This window comes from Sceloporus undulatus, unplaced genomic scaffold, assembly GCF_019175285.1.
Source record: "Sceloporus undulatus isolate JIND9_A2432 ecotype Alabama unplaced genomic scaffold, SceUnd_v1.1 scaffold_15, whole genome shotgun sequence".
In the NCBI taxonomy this organism is placed as follows: domain Eukaryota; kingdom Metazoa; phylum Chordata; class Lepidosauria; order Squamata; family Phrynosomatidae; genus Sceloporus; species Sceloporus undulatus.
In genome coordinates this window covers 2,205,068-2,222,495 of record NW_024802937.1, presented here as the reverse complement: position 1 = coordinate 2,222,495, position 17,428 = coordinate 2,205,068, and the positions used below count along the sequence as shown (strand labels likewise).

The 17,428-nt window shown below is 38.5% G+C and overlaps 1 protein-coding gene across 2 annotated transcripts in view; it reads right to left on the bottom strand.

Moving 5' to 3' along the window:
* The window catches only part of LOC121917325 (phosphatidate phosphatase LPIN2-like), a 53,429-nt gene that overhangs the window by 18,853 nt on the left and 17,148 nt on the right, over window positions 1-17,428 (bottom strand). The window contains exons 2-8 of one of the 2 annotated variants that reach the window (XM_042443211.1): window positions 13,049-13,246; window positions 11,626-11,721; window positions 9,374-9,675; window positions 6,908-7,015; window positions 4,848-4,971; window positions 3,732-4,068; window positions 2,675-2,774 (exon numbers count right to left, since the gene is read on the bottom strand). In XM_042443211.1, coding sequence (XP_042299145.1) covers window positions 2,675-2,774; window positions 3,732-4,068; window positions 4,848-4,971; window positions 6,908-7,015; window positions 9,374-9,675; window positions 11,626-11,721; window positions 13,049-13,237 — 1,256 coding nt within the window. In that variant the 5' untranslated portion in view covers window positions 13,238-13,246. The remainder of the gene's footprint in view (window positions 1-2,674; window positions 2,775-3,731; window positions 4,069-4,847; window positions 4,972-6,907; window positions 7,016-9,373; window positions 9,676-11,625; window positions 11,722-13,048; window positions 13,247-17,428) is intronic. The other variant, XM_042443212.1, reaches the window with a different exon arrangement.

Sequence of the window (17,428 nt, the reverse complement as noted above, 5' to 3'; positions counted from 1 at the left end):
AAAGACCTAGCCAAATTCATTGAACTGCAAATATTTTCTGAAAAAAGAGACAAATATGCTAGAGAGCTTCCTCTGATGCTGCTCATGTGGCAGACAAAAAGGAACTGAGGTAAATAAGCAGGAACAGTGAGGGCTAAAGCTGAGGGTGGGAGAATCTACCACACAAAAGCACATGGAACTAATCCAGAAGGTTCTGAAGATGCACTGAGCATGTGCAGGGTAACCCAATTCTGTGAGTTAGGCGGGTTACAGACTGCCCGTTTGGGGCGGGCTGCACCCGCCCCTTTCCCTGCTGTATCGGGGCCTCAGTGTTCAGAGCGGCAGCCGCTGAGGCCCCGATCCACTGCTTTTCAGGCTGCGGGGAAGTGGCAAAAGGCCCCTTCCCTGAAGCCTGGAAAGGGGTGTCCTGGGGCTTCAAGCCCCAAGGACACCCCGCGGCAGCGGGGAGGAGGAGAAAGGGGCCGCTTGGCCCCTTTCTCCTTTGGTCCGCTGGGTGCAGCCGTGTGCAGGCTGCGCCCAGCGGACCAAACCAGGAAGGAGCTCCCTGGCGCGGAGCGAGGATGTCACGTCTGCTCTGCCCCGTATAGAGGCGGCACGGTCGTGATGTCCTCATGGCAGCGGCCGTGTGGAACGGCAGCCGCCATTTTGTGCGCACAGAGCGCGCACTAGGGTTAGGGGGTGCGGAAGCACCGCCCCTTTCTAACCCTAGTACGCGCTCCGAGCGTACTTTCCTGCCCGTTTGTAACGGGCCTTAGAGACCATCAGGCAGAAAAGGCATTTTTGCTTCTTTACAATATTTTTGCTTCCCAGTATGTACTGACAAGAGCAACAACTTGGTCACTTTATAACAAGCCAAATATGGTGGCAGTGTGGGAGGGACTTTCAGTGTGTGACTTGGGAAATAAAGCTAGAAATGGCTTAGGCTATCACAACAGAAGAAAGTACAGCGGCATTCTTTTTAAAAGTCTGGAAACCATGCCCTATGATGGAAGCTTAGGGGGCTAGGTAGAAGAAGAGAAGGTTGAAAGGTGACATGGTAGCTACATTTAAACATTTGAAAGGCAGCAAACTTATTTTCTGCTGCTTCAAAAACTAAGACACAGAGCAATGGATGCAAACTACAGTGGTGCCTCGGGTTACGAAATTAATTCGTAACGCGGCCGCTTTCGTAACCCGAAAAGCCTTCGTAAGCCGAATTGCCATAGGCGCTAATGGGGAAAAGCCGCGATTCCGTGCGAAAAAGCCGAAAAAAGCACCAAAAGTTTTTTCGTATCCCGAAAAAACATTCGTAACCCGGAACAATGATTCCCTATGGGATTTTTTCGTATCCCGAAAATTTCGTAACCTGGGTATTTCGTATCCCGAGGTACCACTGTACAGGAAAAGAGATTCCACCTCAACATTAGGAAGAACTTCCTGAGAGTAAGAGCTATTTGACAGTGGAATAGGCTGCCTCAGAGTGTGTCGGAGTCTCCTTCTTCAGAGGTTATTAACAGAGCCTGGATAGCCATCTGCTAGGAGTGCTTTGTGCATTCCTGCATGGCAGGAGGTTGGATTGGATGGCCTTGTGATCTTTTCCAACTCTATGACTGGTAGGTAGGTAGGATTGCATGGCTTAATTGTCTGTGTAAAAAGTGAGATGAATTTAAAGATGTTCTATAACTTATTTTGAAATGTTTCTTCTTTAGTAGAAAGGGGAAATCTAACCACATTACTGCACTACACTCCTACAGTGCTGCTATTCCATGTTAACTGCTCTGGCTGCCTCCTGTTGCATTCTGGGGTTTGTAGTTCAGTGAGGCCTAATAGCTCTCTGGCTGAGAATTCTAAATGCCCTTCCTTAAACTGCAAATCCCAGAATGCAACAAGAGGCAGCCAGAACAGTAAAAGTGGAATAGCAGCGCTATAAGAGTGCAGTGCAGTAATCTAGAAAGATGAAAATAAGTGGTTTATGGAATGCATCCTTAAAATTATGATAAATAATTAATTTCTTCTTCAGTATATCAGTGACACTCAAAACCTATGCAGAAAGAAGACAGAGTAAAAAACATTAAAACTGACTGCATAGAAAATAAGGAGCAGGTGAGCTTAGCATGCAAGACTATATTTTATTTATTTGTATTTTAAATGCTCGTACGATATACAAGTCAAAAGTACCATGCCTTAAAGTTCAGTGCTTTGCATTAAAAAAATCTATTGATCAGAACAAAAGAATCACTCATACTACTGACACTTAAAGCAGCCTTCTCTACCCTGGTGTCCTCCAGATGTTTTAGACTTCATTTTGTATAATTCTGCTGGTCATGTTGGCTGAGGTTAAAGAGAACTACAGCATTATAGTCCAACTGACTTAGAGGACACCAGGCTTTGGAAGGATGCCTTAAATATTAAGAAAGTTCTGTAACAGGTAGGGGGCAGCACTTCTTATTCTTCTGCTTATATAAGAGCCTGCACACTGTTTGAAACTTTGATTCAAACTTCTTTAAAGCAAAGCTAAAACAAGCATTTTCTAAGACCTATTTAAGCCTCTGCTTACTTTTCTGGTTTGCAAACCAAAAAATTCTTAAAGAATCTATTTCCTTCTAGAAAAAGTTTTAGAATTCACTTATTCACATCCATTTGAAGAACTGCATATAGCTAAATGTTTAAGTGTGCCAGACTGTGCCCAAAATACCTTTTGGGAAAATAAAGAGCAGCAACCTCAGGTTCCAAAGCTGTCAGGTCATCCAAATATATGTCATCTGGTCCTTGGTGCTGGCTTCTCTTATGTATTCCTGAAAGAAAGGGTGCATTTTAGACAAGAGATTAATATATATTAAAAGGCAGCAAAGGCTTATTAAAAACCACTAAATTGTAACATTTCCACAAAGTGTTCATTGTCAGAATTTTTGATGAACAAAAAATTAATGAGTGAGCCATAAGAACTGCTTCAACTTGATTAGGGCAATTCACCACCACCACCCAGCTCCTTCATTCCATCCCATAATCTTTAGGAAGCTTCCTTCAGAAATGCTTTTGTTACAAAAGAAATGTTACAAAGGAAAGGAGAGAATGGCAAAGTCACCTTCCCTCAGTCTCCCTTTCACACACATATTTAGGGCTCCAGTTATTATAAGTTACTACAATCCACAGAATTGCCTTTAGGACTATTTAAGCATTTGTGTTAAAATGTGAGAAATTAATTGTAACACATTCATTTTAAATCTCTGTACAGTTTTTATTTAATATGAATTTATATCCTCCATTGCAGAAGGAGAAAAAGAAAACAGTATAAGCTTTATGCTGAGAGATTTAAAATTTGATCTCTAAAGGGCAAAACAGACCGCCCAAAAAGGGAGGATTGAGGCTTCCTTGGAGCCACTTGCCCTAGAGCTGCAGTAACTGCATGTGTGTGGCCCCAATCTGCCCTGCCGCTGTGGTTCCGAACAGCCATCTGAAAAGGAGCAATTTTTACTGCTCCTTTTTAGGGCAGCTTTTCTGGGTCCAGGCAGCTTGGGGGCATAAAATTACCATACCCCAAGCCACCCAGAAGTGAGCTTTTTTCACCTTTCTCTTTCAGGCCTCAGTTAGCCATTCCTAATTATTTATGCAATGCTGAATAAATGGTTGCAACCAAGGCTAAAACAGCAAAAACACAGACAGCACTGTTTACTACAAAAGGGTTAAATATTTGGAGAGAAGCAGAAACAGAAATGTATTTAGTTAACAGGAATCCAGTCAAAGGTAGATACCTTTTTTCTTTGATGGAGAATCAAGTTTTGCTGGTGGTTTAATATCTGATGGAGAATCTACCAATGGACTGGGGATAGTATCAGACTCTAATACTGGTGAACTTTGGAGTATTTCCAAAACAGGTTCTGTTGGTACAGTACTAAGTCTCTCTTTAATATCTAACTCCTTAAGTAGCGGGTGAGTTCTTGGTTCAGGTTTTAGGACGGTACAGACAGACTCATTAACCAAAACATCATCTTCAACTGCATCAATGCTAGATATAACTCTGAAATGAGTCTTCTCTGATGGAGCAATGGTGGCTGTTCTAGGATGTTCCCATTTTTCCTTCTTGCTTATCTGAAAGGGAAATCATCAATTTTTTTTAAAAAAAATGTCTTGATCTCATTCATTATCTGTATTATATAATAATATAGACAATTCCAATATGAATACCAATTCATTTTGCATAACTCTACGCAAATAATGTCCATGAGAGCCACAGAAAGCCAGCCACAGATGCAGGTGAAACATCAGGCATAAACTCTTCCAGAACGCAGCCTCATTGCCCAGAAAACCCAGAGAAAACTATGGATGTCGGCCGTGAAAGCCTTCAACATCACAATGCCCAAGAAAGATACAAAATAAAATTATGATAATTTAAAGTGACCATGCATATTATAAGCAGCTATTTATACCTTTAATATTTTTAAAGTCTAGATTTCTAAGATACAATAGGAAAAATTACTCTAGATTGCAAGCTGTTATCATTTAGGACACACAATCTGCATCAACCAAACGACTGGATCTTTTGCTTAATTTGTTCCCAGATTTAGCACTACCTACCCACCAAAAATGACAATAAAACCATTCCCAAGCAGCCATGAGATGCCAGGGGCACAAAATACTATAGCAGGAGCTATGCAGGATACTCCTTTGTTCAGTCACATACACAGTAATGCAAGACATACAAAATTTATTTACAACTTCTTTTAGAAGAGGATCAATAATTTTAACCACAAGAGGGGGCTGCATCCATGTTATTTCTACTAAAATAGTATTCACAACAGCTCATGTTTTTCAGCATATGAGACATGCTCCTTAAAAAAACAACAACATCTATTTATAAATATATTTACCTTGGTAGATTCTGGAAAGCCGCCCCATGTCCATTCCATGTGAGACTCTGTTCTAAGTAAGCTCTCTGCAGGTTTGACTTCCAGTTCTGAATCACTTTTAGGACAAGTTGACTTGCAAATTTGGCTGTAAAAAGCAACAACAAAGTTGTGTATCAAGGCATTCGTTGTACATCTCCTTTTACAATTTGTTTTCTCCAGTATAATAGAGGCCCACTTGTTCAGTACAAAGGCAGAAAGCCAAGTTGGGGTTCCAGACTGTGAGATAAGAGAGTAAAACTAAAAACTACAACAAATGAATTAATGTTGATTTTTCTAAACAGATTTATTACAATTTAAATACATCTCTCTCTCTCTCTCTCTCTCTCTCTCTCTCACACACACACACACACACACACACACACTTCTCCCTGTCACCAAATTGTTCCTATTTTATAGGAATGAATAGAAGTAAGACACATACTGGAATATTCATAGTAATGCAAATACATTGTATGAAACTTGCAATCCAGGTTGTAGCTAAAAATGGGTTGTACCGTATATACTCGTGTACCAAGTTGATCTCATGTAGAAGTCGAGGGAAGGTTTCAGGGTCAAAATCCTAGATTTTCATATGACCCATGGGCAAGTCGAGAATAAAACTTAGGGGGCTATAAGGAAGGATGGAAAGGGGGAAATACCACTTCCGTCCCTCCTTCTCCTTCTCTGTACCTCTCCCAATCAATTCCCAGGTGCTGAAGGCGAGGTTTTAACATTGGATTGAGAAAGGAAGCAAGTGGATTTAAATGGAGAGTTGTTTCCATAGGAGCAGAGAGAGAAGCAAGTGGATTTAAATGGAGAGGTTTTTCCACAGGAAGCCAGGGCTTGCAAAACGGAGCAGAGAGAAAAGCAAGTGGATTTAAATGTTAGGAAGCAAAGGCTTGCAAAACAGATTGCAGGAAGAAAGAATTGGTGTTCACTGGAGATTGGGGCATCAAGCTTGCTTGCTTTAGGACCTTTCTAAGCACTACTGATATACTCACCCTTATATAAGTCTACTCAAAATTTTAGAGTCAATTTTGGGGCATAAATTTCTCAACTTATAGTCGAGTATATATGGTATTCTTTTAGGGAGGAAGTATAGTTTTTAAAGCCTCAAAGGAAGAACATTCTTTGATTTGTCCAGTATGATTTCATAACTCCGTTACTGTCCATTTCCATTTTACTTTCTCATACCAATTCAGTTTACAATACTTTAGGGAGTCTTTGTGTCACAAGCTTTCAGTGGGCTATCTTCTTGTTACTATGACCATTCTCCAATTTGCCCTCTTCTACTATGGCTAAAATACACCACTGTTGAAAAGAACAGGTAACTGATACTGGCTGATATTATTGCAGATATACCTAGGGCAGACAAGTAAGCTTTACTAAAGGCATGTTGACAAACAGGTTAAATGTATCACTTGACACTGGCCCATATGTATTTCAAGGTAACAACTCAGTCTGAACCAAAATCTCAGATTTTCCTTGAACTCTTTACTCCGTGCATCACTACCCTGTTAGCTGCCATCCAACTAAATATCTATCTCCATCTATTTTGATCATATCCATTCCTATCTCTAACCCTATGTCTATTTCTAACTGATCCTATTTTGACAGCTGGATAGTCAAACCTCCAATTGTTCCTCTTCAGCCTCCTTTTCTTGGAATTCCAAGAGCCATGTCTGGCTGACTCCACTCAGGCTATGAACACTAAAAATTCAATCCTTCTCAGTTACAAAGCACAGGGGCTTTAGTTCTTGGCCAATTTCAGGATATATGAAAAGTGCTCAGAATACCAAAATATCATAAAAGAGTTCCCACTGTTACTAAGGTAACGGCTTCCCCATACCCTTAAAAAGCTTCTAACATCAGATGTTAGGATGAGGAAAGCTTAGTAGTTAAATGCAGGAAAATATCATCTTTGGAAATACAGTAAACCACAGCAGTAGAAATCAGATGCAAATAGCTACATCTTATATAATATTAATGTCAGAAAATCATTAGTCTGTAATATCACTGTTCTTCATATGAAAATGACCTACTTCTCCAAAGGAGACCAGTCTCCATCTGACAAAGGGTAATGGTCTTTTGAATGGTAAATCAATGATTCTTTATATTCTTCATCTTTTGGTGGAGAATCTGAAGAACTTCTATGGAAATAAAGAATTAGCATATTAAAAATGAGGTCTCCAGAAATAATCATGATAACATAGTGTAGCTAACATGCTCAAAGGGTTAAAAAAATGAAAGGAAAGCTGTGAGACAACCCTCCCTTATAGATCAACAATTCCTTTTCAAAAGGGGCTATACAGTGGATCCTTCCCATCCACAGAGGATTGATTCTGAGCCTTCACATGGATGGCAAAAAACACAGATGGTCGCATCCCATATTATGTAATGGTAGCAAGATGTGAACACCCACATTAGCACATCCATGTGCAAGCCCTGCCATTGAGTAATAAGAGCAGTGGCAAGCTGCGGGTCGTCAAATTCACAGATTGCCAACCTGCCGATACTAAGGGTCCACTGTATTTTGATCTAAATAATATAATCAACACTGTGAGCTGTGCCAGAGGCAAAAAAGAGTTTCTTTCACACAGAGAGAGGGGGGAAGGAGAGGGAGAGAAAAAGCAGCAAAGGCTGTGGCAGAAAACTGTTCACTATCACATGATATCTGGGAGGGTTAAAGAGCATCTCTTTGTGCCTCAGCATGGAAAAAAATGATATGTGTGCCTTCAGAACCAGATTTGTCCCAAAGCTTCTCTATGATAGACTGTATTTTTTCTTCTAGGTTTAAACCATGGCTGGGATTCACATGCTCCTCCAGATATTGTTGAACTGCTACTCAGAATTTCTCACCACTGAATTTTCTGGCTAGGACTGCTGTGATCTGCAGTCCAGCAACATTTGGACGTTAAATGAGTCCCACTCCAGTCTAGAAAAATATGCTGCACAATTACCTTTTGTGTTTTTGTATGGAAACATTTTGTCCCTTATATACAAAGGTATCTTTATAGTTTTTGTGGGTTTTTTCGGGCCATGTGGCCATGTTCTAGAAGAGCCACATGGCCCGAAAAAACCACACAAAACTATGGATGCCGGCCATGAAAGCCTTCGACTTCACAAAGGTATCTTCAGTTGCTCCAATATGTGGAATCCCAAAAGAAATTTTTCCCAAAGTTACCACAACACTGTTTAAATTAACTACTTAATGTTTGGAGATTCATATCAAGAGTAAATAATATTTGTATCAATCAAAAACAGTTACTGTGAGTGAATGAATAATGACAAAGGTTATAGTATGCACAATTATATTACAACTGAATTGTTATCAATATAGATACATATCTCTAACACCATAATTATTCACTTAGAATTTTATTTTTATTATTGTCAAACAGTAAAAATGAAAAACTCATATAAATGTATGAGATTAAATATGTACAGTGCGCCCGCGTCATATGCAGGCACACTTTATGGGAGGAAGGGGTGGCACGTCCCATAGGGATGAATGGGGTGTGCATCTGCTGCCGCACTGCCACGTGCACGAGCCCCATTCGTTTAAATGGGGCTAGAGCATAGGCGTTATTTGTTTTATGCGGGGGAGTCCGGAACGGATCCCCCACATAAACAAAAGGCACACTGTACATAATAAATTTATGGAATGTAGTGTACTTACTTAGTAATGAGTTAAGTATGTTTAATGTCACACATTTATAAGACTTTTTAATTTTTCCTGTTTGACAATAATAAAAATAATCTCAAGTGGATAATTATGGTGTTAGAAAAGTACAGTATGTCTATCCTGATAAAAATTCTGTTGTAATTAAACATAATTGTGATACTATAACTTTTACTATTATTCATTCACCTAGCTCTTTTTGATTCAAATGTTATTATTTACTTTGAATATCTAAACATTAAGACATTAAACATTTAAACAGTATTATCATAAAATTTGAGAAAATTTCTTTTTGAATTTCACAATGTGAAATATACCTTATAAACTCGTCTACAAGTCAAAAATATTAAGCACAAAAATGGGCTCCAAAATCCTAGGTAGACGTATATACGAGACAAGACGGTAATATTTCTCTGTGAGCCTTGGTAAAATTGTGGAGAAGGGAGGAAAGAGAGAGACGAGAGAAATCAGAGGTCTGTTCCCCTTTTTGCAAACCATCAGCCTTGGGGAAGTTGTGGGGAATGGAGGGAAATCGGAGGTCTGTGCCCCCCTTTTCCACATTTTGCATGGCCAGACTGTGACCCTTGGGAGAGGTCCAGAGAGGGAGAAGAAGGAAGTGAAGTGGTGTTGTTTTCCCCTCCATTTAGATCCTTTGTTACATGCCCCTAAGTTTGACCCTCGACTTATCCATGGGTCATATCAAAATATATTATTTTGCTCCCAAAACCTGCCCTCAGAAGTCGTCTTATACATGAGTATATACGGTAAGACACATATCACTATGGAGCTTTTCATAATGTGACAGTTTAGGCAAGTGAACATTTACCTCACAGGCTGAACACTTCTCTCATCATCTGAGCTTATTTCCATTTCAAAGACTTCTTCCATTCCAAGAGAAGAAATTTGATCTTCCTTCTTGGCATCTTGTTTACATTTTCTTTTCCTCCGTTTCTTCTTCTTCACTGACCCAGAAGAAAAAATAGGCTCTGTTTCTTCAATCTGTGGGATTTCTGATCTTGGATACATCCTTTCATTTGCACCCGACTTTAACAAATAATCATCAGTATCTTTGAAGAACTGTGCTTCTGTGGGTATTGGAGATGTAGCCAGATGAGCAGGTACTTCTTCCTTTAAAAAGTAATTTAGGCAAGAATGACTATAACTTGCATTACATATGCATTACTAGACTATTATAAATATATGACACACATGTTGCAGGTCCAAATTTATGTGGGATTCCAAAAACATGTCATGATGCCCAGACGTAAGTTTCACTCAAATCCTCAAAAGTGGAGAAACTGCCTAAAGGTTAAAAAAATTCCTCTCTTTCTAGACAAATAGTGAATGTTGACACACACAGACACATAATATTGAATGCTGACACACACAGACACATGTAAATTTCTGGATATAAAATATGTCCAGGATTGTCAAAACAGTCACCAAGTTTTGTACTCCCAAATTATATTCAAATTTCATATTAAGCTACAGTTGATGATAGCAAGAAAAAGATGCAGCAAGCTTTGTGCTCATATACCCTTTTCCCCACTCAGAAGGAGATAATAAGTGCCCCCTTCCATTTGTATTACCTGCATCTTAATATTACACCTAAACCAAAAGTACTGCCAAATGCTTGCAACAAGGCAAGACAAAAATAGGGATTCTGTTGATGGTACTGTCCATTCTGCTGTTTAAGTCTTCTTTTCTGAGAAATTTGGAGTGATATCAGCGGTGTTATGACTTCCTTCAGCTTGTTGTGCTAGAGGATTTAATCATTCATACTTCCCTGTGGTTCAGTACTTTATGTATTGCCATGATAATCAGGGCTATGTCCCAAGTGGTATCTAGCCCAATTCATACTGTTTGATACACTCTGGACCTAATTTTCTTTGCTGTATTGGTGATTAGATAGTGATGATCTTGGAGTAGAAAAAATGTCTAATTTGTTTTGTTGCAGATGGCTGAATATATGGTGGGGTTTAGACCTACTGGAATTTGGGGCCCTAGCAGGGTGGGAGGCAGTCCCAGGAGACTGACAGATCCAGGTGGTTTCCTGATAGTTCTTTAGGATTTTCTTGATACCATGACAGATAATTAGATTGAATTGGTTGAACATGGGATGGAAAAATGACCAAGGTGGTAGATATCATCCCTCCTGAGTGTCCCATCCTCAAATGCACATGCTCAAACCAAACAGACTGTGAGATAGGTCACCTGGTCAAGGGGGTGAAAGTCCAATAGTTTACTGCATCTTTACCTCCCTGCCCTAGGCTTCATCTGCTGCTTTACAGAGAAACCCAGTGAGCAAAGCTGAAAGAGAATATACCCTCATGTATTTGAATTTTTAAAACTTAAAATAACAAGGACAATGATAAATCTTACTTCTGACATCAGTAACACAACAATTGTTATTTTAACAATGAGCAATCAAGTTATAAATAACATTAATTAGAGCCCCAAATGTGGTATTGGGAAATGTTAAGCAATTTTATAGACTAGAACAGTGGTCCCCACACCTAGGTCCTTCAGATGTTTTGGACTTCAGCTCCCAGAATTCCATGCTGCTGCTGGCCACATTAGCTGGGGCTTCTGGTAGCTAAAGTCCAAAACATCTGGAGGACCAAAGTTTGTGGATCACTAAACTAGAAGAACTAGAAAAAGCATTGAAATCAAATTGACAGGTTGATTATGAATGAAATTTTGTCAAATTTTGCCAGAATATATTCTGAAATTAACACCCCCCAACCCCTGCAATCTGCTAACACCACCCAGCTAAAACAACTTCCAATTTTGGAAAAGAAGAGAGAAAAAGCAAGTATGAGAAGAAATAGAAAATTAAAAAGAAAAATTAAGAACAGAAAGCACAACTAAGAGAAAGAAAAAAGGTGTGGTAACATCAAAAAATGAGGGATTAGGAGAATGCTGTGACTTAACATGTGGACTGAAAGCAAACAATATTCAACTCCTTTTTAAAACTGATTTTATTCCTTTTTTCTATTTCTTTTAAAGAAAGATCTTATTTCTTTATTAAAGTTCTAGCTGAACAAAAGGCCTTGAGTTTTACATTATACTACTTACAAAATTTTCTTCTGTTTCCTGCACAAAGAAAGCTTCGCCATTATCACCCAACTTCATGTGAAGATCAACTGCTTCTCCATTGATTTCAATATCAATCTGTGGAAAACATAATTGCCTTTTTATGTACTTACAAGAAAAATACCTACCACAACCTTGTTTACCACTGTGTAAGGAAGGGTGTAAGTGCAGGCCATGGACCACATACAACTCAAAGGTTATTTTAGAGTGCTTTGCCCCACTCAATAATGCCTCTAAAATTGTCAAATCAAATCCTTCAAAGCCTCTAGAGAGCACAAATGGTCATTTCTGGGGGAGTGACAGGCTTCTAATACGGGGGGGGGGGGGGGCTTTTTCAAGGGACCAGAAGTCATTTGAAACATGGCCTGTATAACAGGCCTACCTGTCCTGAAAATGACCCCAAATGGTAAATCAACTCACTAGAGGCATCTAGAAGTGGACTGCCAAAATTTTGGGAGTTGTAGGGTATGGGGACAGTGGTAGGTGCAGCACAGTATGGCCTCCAAAGTAGAGCCTCTGACACCTGCAATCTGGCTAGACGTGCTCCCAAAATTATTGAGCTGAATGAATGACCACACTTCCTTGGATTTTTCTGACTGGCACCTGCAGCAAGTATGATCAGGGAACATATGATTCAGTTGCACAGGCAGGCTTCCTGGTCAACCTGAACATAGTACACCACTACAGTAAGAAGAACACAAGTCAGGAAGGCTGAATAAGATAAGAAAGAACAACAGTAATGCTTCTTTGGCTAAAGTTGGGACACAACAGAAAAGAGCTGGCAACGCCATACTCATAAAGGCCAAATTAAAAGAAAGGAACAAAAGCAGGATTGCCACTTTAAGTCTTAGAGCTTTTATTGTTTGTATGTATGATTATATATAAAAATAAAATATTTAGATATTTCCTAATTGGTTTCACTATGTTTCCTAAATACAACTAGTGAGATCATGCATTTGTTTAAATGGAAGGCACATGGCCCAGACATAGTTGTTTAAAACATTACATTTTTAGTAAAGTTGTGACACATTTGCTTCAGATTCAGATATTCAAGAAGAGCTCACCAAGACTTTGCATTATTATTATAGACCCACAGGCTTACTCTCTCAGCTCATTGTAGACTGGCATGAGGTTGTATGTTTTTAATATGTTTGGTTTTATTGTGATATGGCTTTTGTATAATGTACTTGCTCTAGTGGTTATTGTAGTGTATAATTTCTGTTGTGCACCGCCCTGATTTGAAGAAGGGCGGTATAAAAATAAAACTTTTATTTATTATTTATTTATATACTAAACTCCCAAAGCCCCTCACCAAGGACCCATTAACACTGAAGCTGTGGTCTGTGTATGTACAGAATAGTTTTAATCTCTATACACCTTGTATACATCTATACACAGTACTCACCACTTTCTCCTTGGAACGTAAGACCCCAAGCTTTCCAAATCGGACATGGAATGGAGAACACAGGAATGTACCATCTTGTTGTCGAACTACAATTACATCAATGCATCCTGAAAGCGTAGCCTGATTGATGCCTTTGTACAGTTCCTTAACAGTAACCAAAAGTCCTGCAAGCTGTCCTACGTAATTCATACTTTAAGGCTGTGGGGAGAAAAGAGATGGTTTGGAACTTTTGTTCTAGATTCAAAGGTCACATATTTCATTCAAGAGATTACGTAGACATTTTCCATGCTATAGGAAAACAGATTTGAACAATTTGTTCTACAGTATAATTATTATCTGTTATAATTTCTTCAATGGGCTAGAAAAGATTTAGATGGACACTTAAAAACTAGCACACAAATTTAACTTGTAAAGAGAAAAGGTGAATATGCATATCATATTAAGAGGCTAGGTTTGTTCATTCAGGTAGGAAAAGAAAAATCTCAAATTCATCATCATGTTATAACAAACTGAAGTGACCCAGGCAAGTCATCCACACAAGATGAAAAACACAGGTCACAGTTGCACTATGGCCCAACTTGTAGGCTACACAGATACAAACCCAGATTTGTATACACATCAGGAAACTGCTAACATCAGGATTCCCTGTGCACATATATTCACAGTTACACTCTGGCTATACAATTATATATTATTACATGGAAGTCCATTAAAAAGCCCTGTAAGTGAAAGTCTTACTATTAAATCTAACTGAACAAAACACAGTTCATACTCAGTACCAAATCACATCTATTTCCAATTGGCAGGGATGTCAAGCAATGTTGCATTTTATTCCCCTATCTGTTTAACTTGTATGCCAAACATATCATACATAAAGCTATCATATGTAAAGCAGGATTAGACTCAGAGGAAGGAGGCATGAAAAGTGAAGGAGGGAACATCAACAATGTAGGATATGCAGATGATACCATACTACTAGCAGAAAAGAGCAGATTTGGAAAAATTGTTGAAGAAAGACAGGAGGAAAACACAAAAACACATTTATAACTAAACATTAAAGCAAACCATGAAGACATTAAAATAGTTAAAGATTTTCCATACCTTGGCTCCATCATTAATCAAACTGGAGCCTGCAGTCAATAAATCAGAATATTAGGATTGGAAGGGCAGCTATGAAGGAACTAGACAAAATTCTGAAGTGTAAAGATATATAATTGAATACTAAAGTTAGGATTGTCCATGGCATTGCATTTCCCATTTCTATGTATGGCTGGGAAAGCTGGACAGTGAAGAGAGCTGATAGAAAGAAAATCAACTCAACTGAAATATGGGATTGGAGAAGAGTTCTACGGATACCATGGACCGCCAATAAAACAAATCAACCAAGGAATAAAACAAGACTGAACTCTCCCTACAAGCCAAGATGACTAAACTGAGACTGCCATACTCTGGCCATATCATGAGAAGAGTAAAAAAAGAGAGAGAACAATCTTTGCTAAGATAGAAGACAGTTGGATAACAAGAAGACTGCATTCCAGATGGATAGACACAATCAAGGAAGCCATGGCTCTGAGCCTACAGGGCCTGAGCAAAACTGTTTATGGTAGGGTCACTTGAAGAACTCTGATTCATAGGGTCACCATAAGTCAATGTCAAAGTGATGGCAGTTAACAACAAAAACTGTCAACCAACTTGAAGATTATTTGATCTCAAAATGGATTATATACTTTCTGGATAAAAAAATGAAATAGGAGAACTAAAGCAGTTATCCTATGAAGTGTAAGCCTAGTGAAAACAAAAAAACTCACTTTCCAATAAATGTGAATAGGCTTAAACTACATTATATACAAATAGTATGCACAACAGTAACAGTTAAAACATGCAACAAGTAACAGAGTTACTAATAAAAATCAGTTATGCACTCACATTCTGTGCTGCTGGATTAGTATGAGAGGTTTATAGAACTCTTTGAAATATTTACATGGTGAGCCTATGTCACCCTAAATAATTAATGGTGTAAGGAAGCATATAAATATCATAAAACCAAGGGTTTAATCAAAATAAAAATACAGTTGAGTTTACTGCAATTTACTGACAAGAATGTACAGGATTGGGCCATTATTAGTATTATTTTCTACAATTAGAAAAAGTTAGAAAATGTTCACTATTTTGCTAAACTTCATATGATAAAAGCCTTAAAACTCATCATGATACCAGGAGGCACACTCATAAGCAATGGCCAGCTGTAAATACCACTAATCACTTCTACCATTATTCTCAGTCCAGCTAAACACTCTACTAAAACATTACCTACATTTGTGTGTTTTTCTTTAAATGGATACAATTTTTACCAGAAGAATACAGTACTTGGCTATTCTCTGCTTCCTAACATAGCAGTGGTGCAGTTTAAAAATAACTAATCTCAAGAAAACCATGCAGAAATTTTACTGTATGACTGACCCAGCAGCCTTGCAAGAGATAAGTCACATGGACACAACTTAACATCTGTTTACAGTGATAGGCAATGGTGTTGCATTACATCAAATAACATTATAGTCATTTCATTCCTTTTAAGGTTAATATGTGATTTCCCCCATATGTTTTCTAAGATAATGTAATTGCAGGATTGCTGTACTTACCACATACTTTTTCTGAGTGTGTAGATTACCTTGAGGCCCTAATCAGGAGGCAGATGGAACAGTCATATGCTTGCTCACTGCCAAATATTTACCATGAGCTTTTAGTTAAGTTGATAAAAGGATGGGAATTTTCCTTTCCCTATTTTACCCCAACCATTTTTTAATCTGGGTTTGTGTTAACTTTTTTGCTGCTTACCTGCATCTTGGCCCATCTGTGCAAAAAGGAAACATGGCATGGATATATATCCCCAATTTGTAAGGGATATATGGATGCATGCCAGCATTCATCGGTTAACACAGGTGAAAACAAATGCAAGTCATAGTAGAACTGAAAGAGACAAAGTGGAGAACTGAGACTGAATCATAGGATGTTAATCCAAGAGAAGAGCATGATTGAAGCCATGATGAAGAGAACTGACTGAAAAGAGCTGGAATGAGGATGAATGTAGCATGCACACAGAAACTCAGGGAAGCAGGCTGAGTCCAAAACAAGATGGGATGGCAGGATGTCAGGCAATGATATGTAGAAGAAAATTAACAGGCTACACAAACAAAGCCTGAGTCTGAATGTCACCCAGGCAAATAAAAATAGAAAGCATTTATAGTCAAGCTAGGTTGGAAGGTTTGCATGGAGAAAGAGAAACAGATCCTAGTACAAAACACAGTCCTACCCATTTTTACAGTCATTTTTCACCTTTGAGTGATCCATCAAATAGGTTGCGAAAAACCTAATGCTAACTGTCTTTAGAGGGAAAAGGCATATGCCAAAATAAAATGTCTCATATTTACATTTTCAAGATGAAGCATCTGCAAAGCGAGAGACTGGAAATTGATCTTTGACTTTATTGTTTTATATTAACTGCCTGTTCCTAGAGCAGCTACTCCCAAAGTCTTATAGTCAAGGGCCTTTATTTGGGGAGGGAGAGGCAGAATGCCTCCTGTTTCTAATTACCAACTATATTCACTGGGGCTGACAGGAGGTATAACCAAATAACCTATAGGATACCACATTGTGAAGGGATGTCCCACAAATGCAGGGGAAAGTGGCAGAAAGGGAGATATTTCCACAGTATATCAGTTGAAACCAATGGTAGTGTTTATCTATGAAAACAAAAGTACAGTGCGCCCTCATCATACACGGGCACGGTATATGCGGGTTTGAGCATATGCTCAAACCTGTGGAGAGCCGCGTGGGGTGAATGGAGCTTGAGCATAAGCACATTTTGGCTTACTTACTTGCTAATTAGCTTACTTGCTGTTCACCGCTATGATCTTGGAATAGCGGTATAAAAATAAAAATTTTTTTTTTTTTTTTTTTTTTTATTATTATGGGGGGGGGGGGGGGGTCCAGAACAGATCTCCGCATAAGCCAAGGGCTCACTATACATAGAAAATAAGTCTTACTACTTGATATTACAAAGACATAAAGTATGTGCAATATCTAAAAACTTCATTTTTATTCTCCGAACACACCAAGTAAACAATGAAGAAATCGGTATTATTTGTTTCCACAAAATGACACCTAAAATGTGATATAATAATAATAATAATAATAATAATAATAATAATTTTTATTTATATGTCCCACCTCTTCTAAGGATCGAAGCAGGATTACATAATTAAAATGATACACTATAATTAAGCAATCAATAAAATACTAATACTGAATTATACATCCCTATTAGTTCATTAAAATCTCCAAACATCAGTTCATATACCATCATACTTAGAGAGGGGGGTC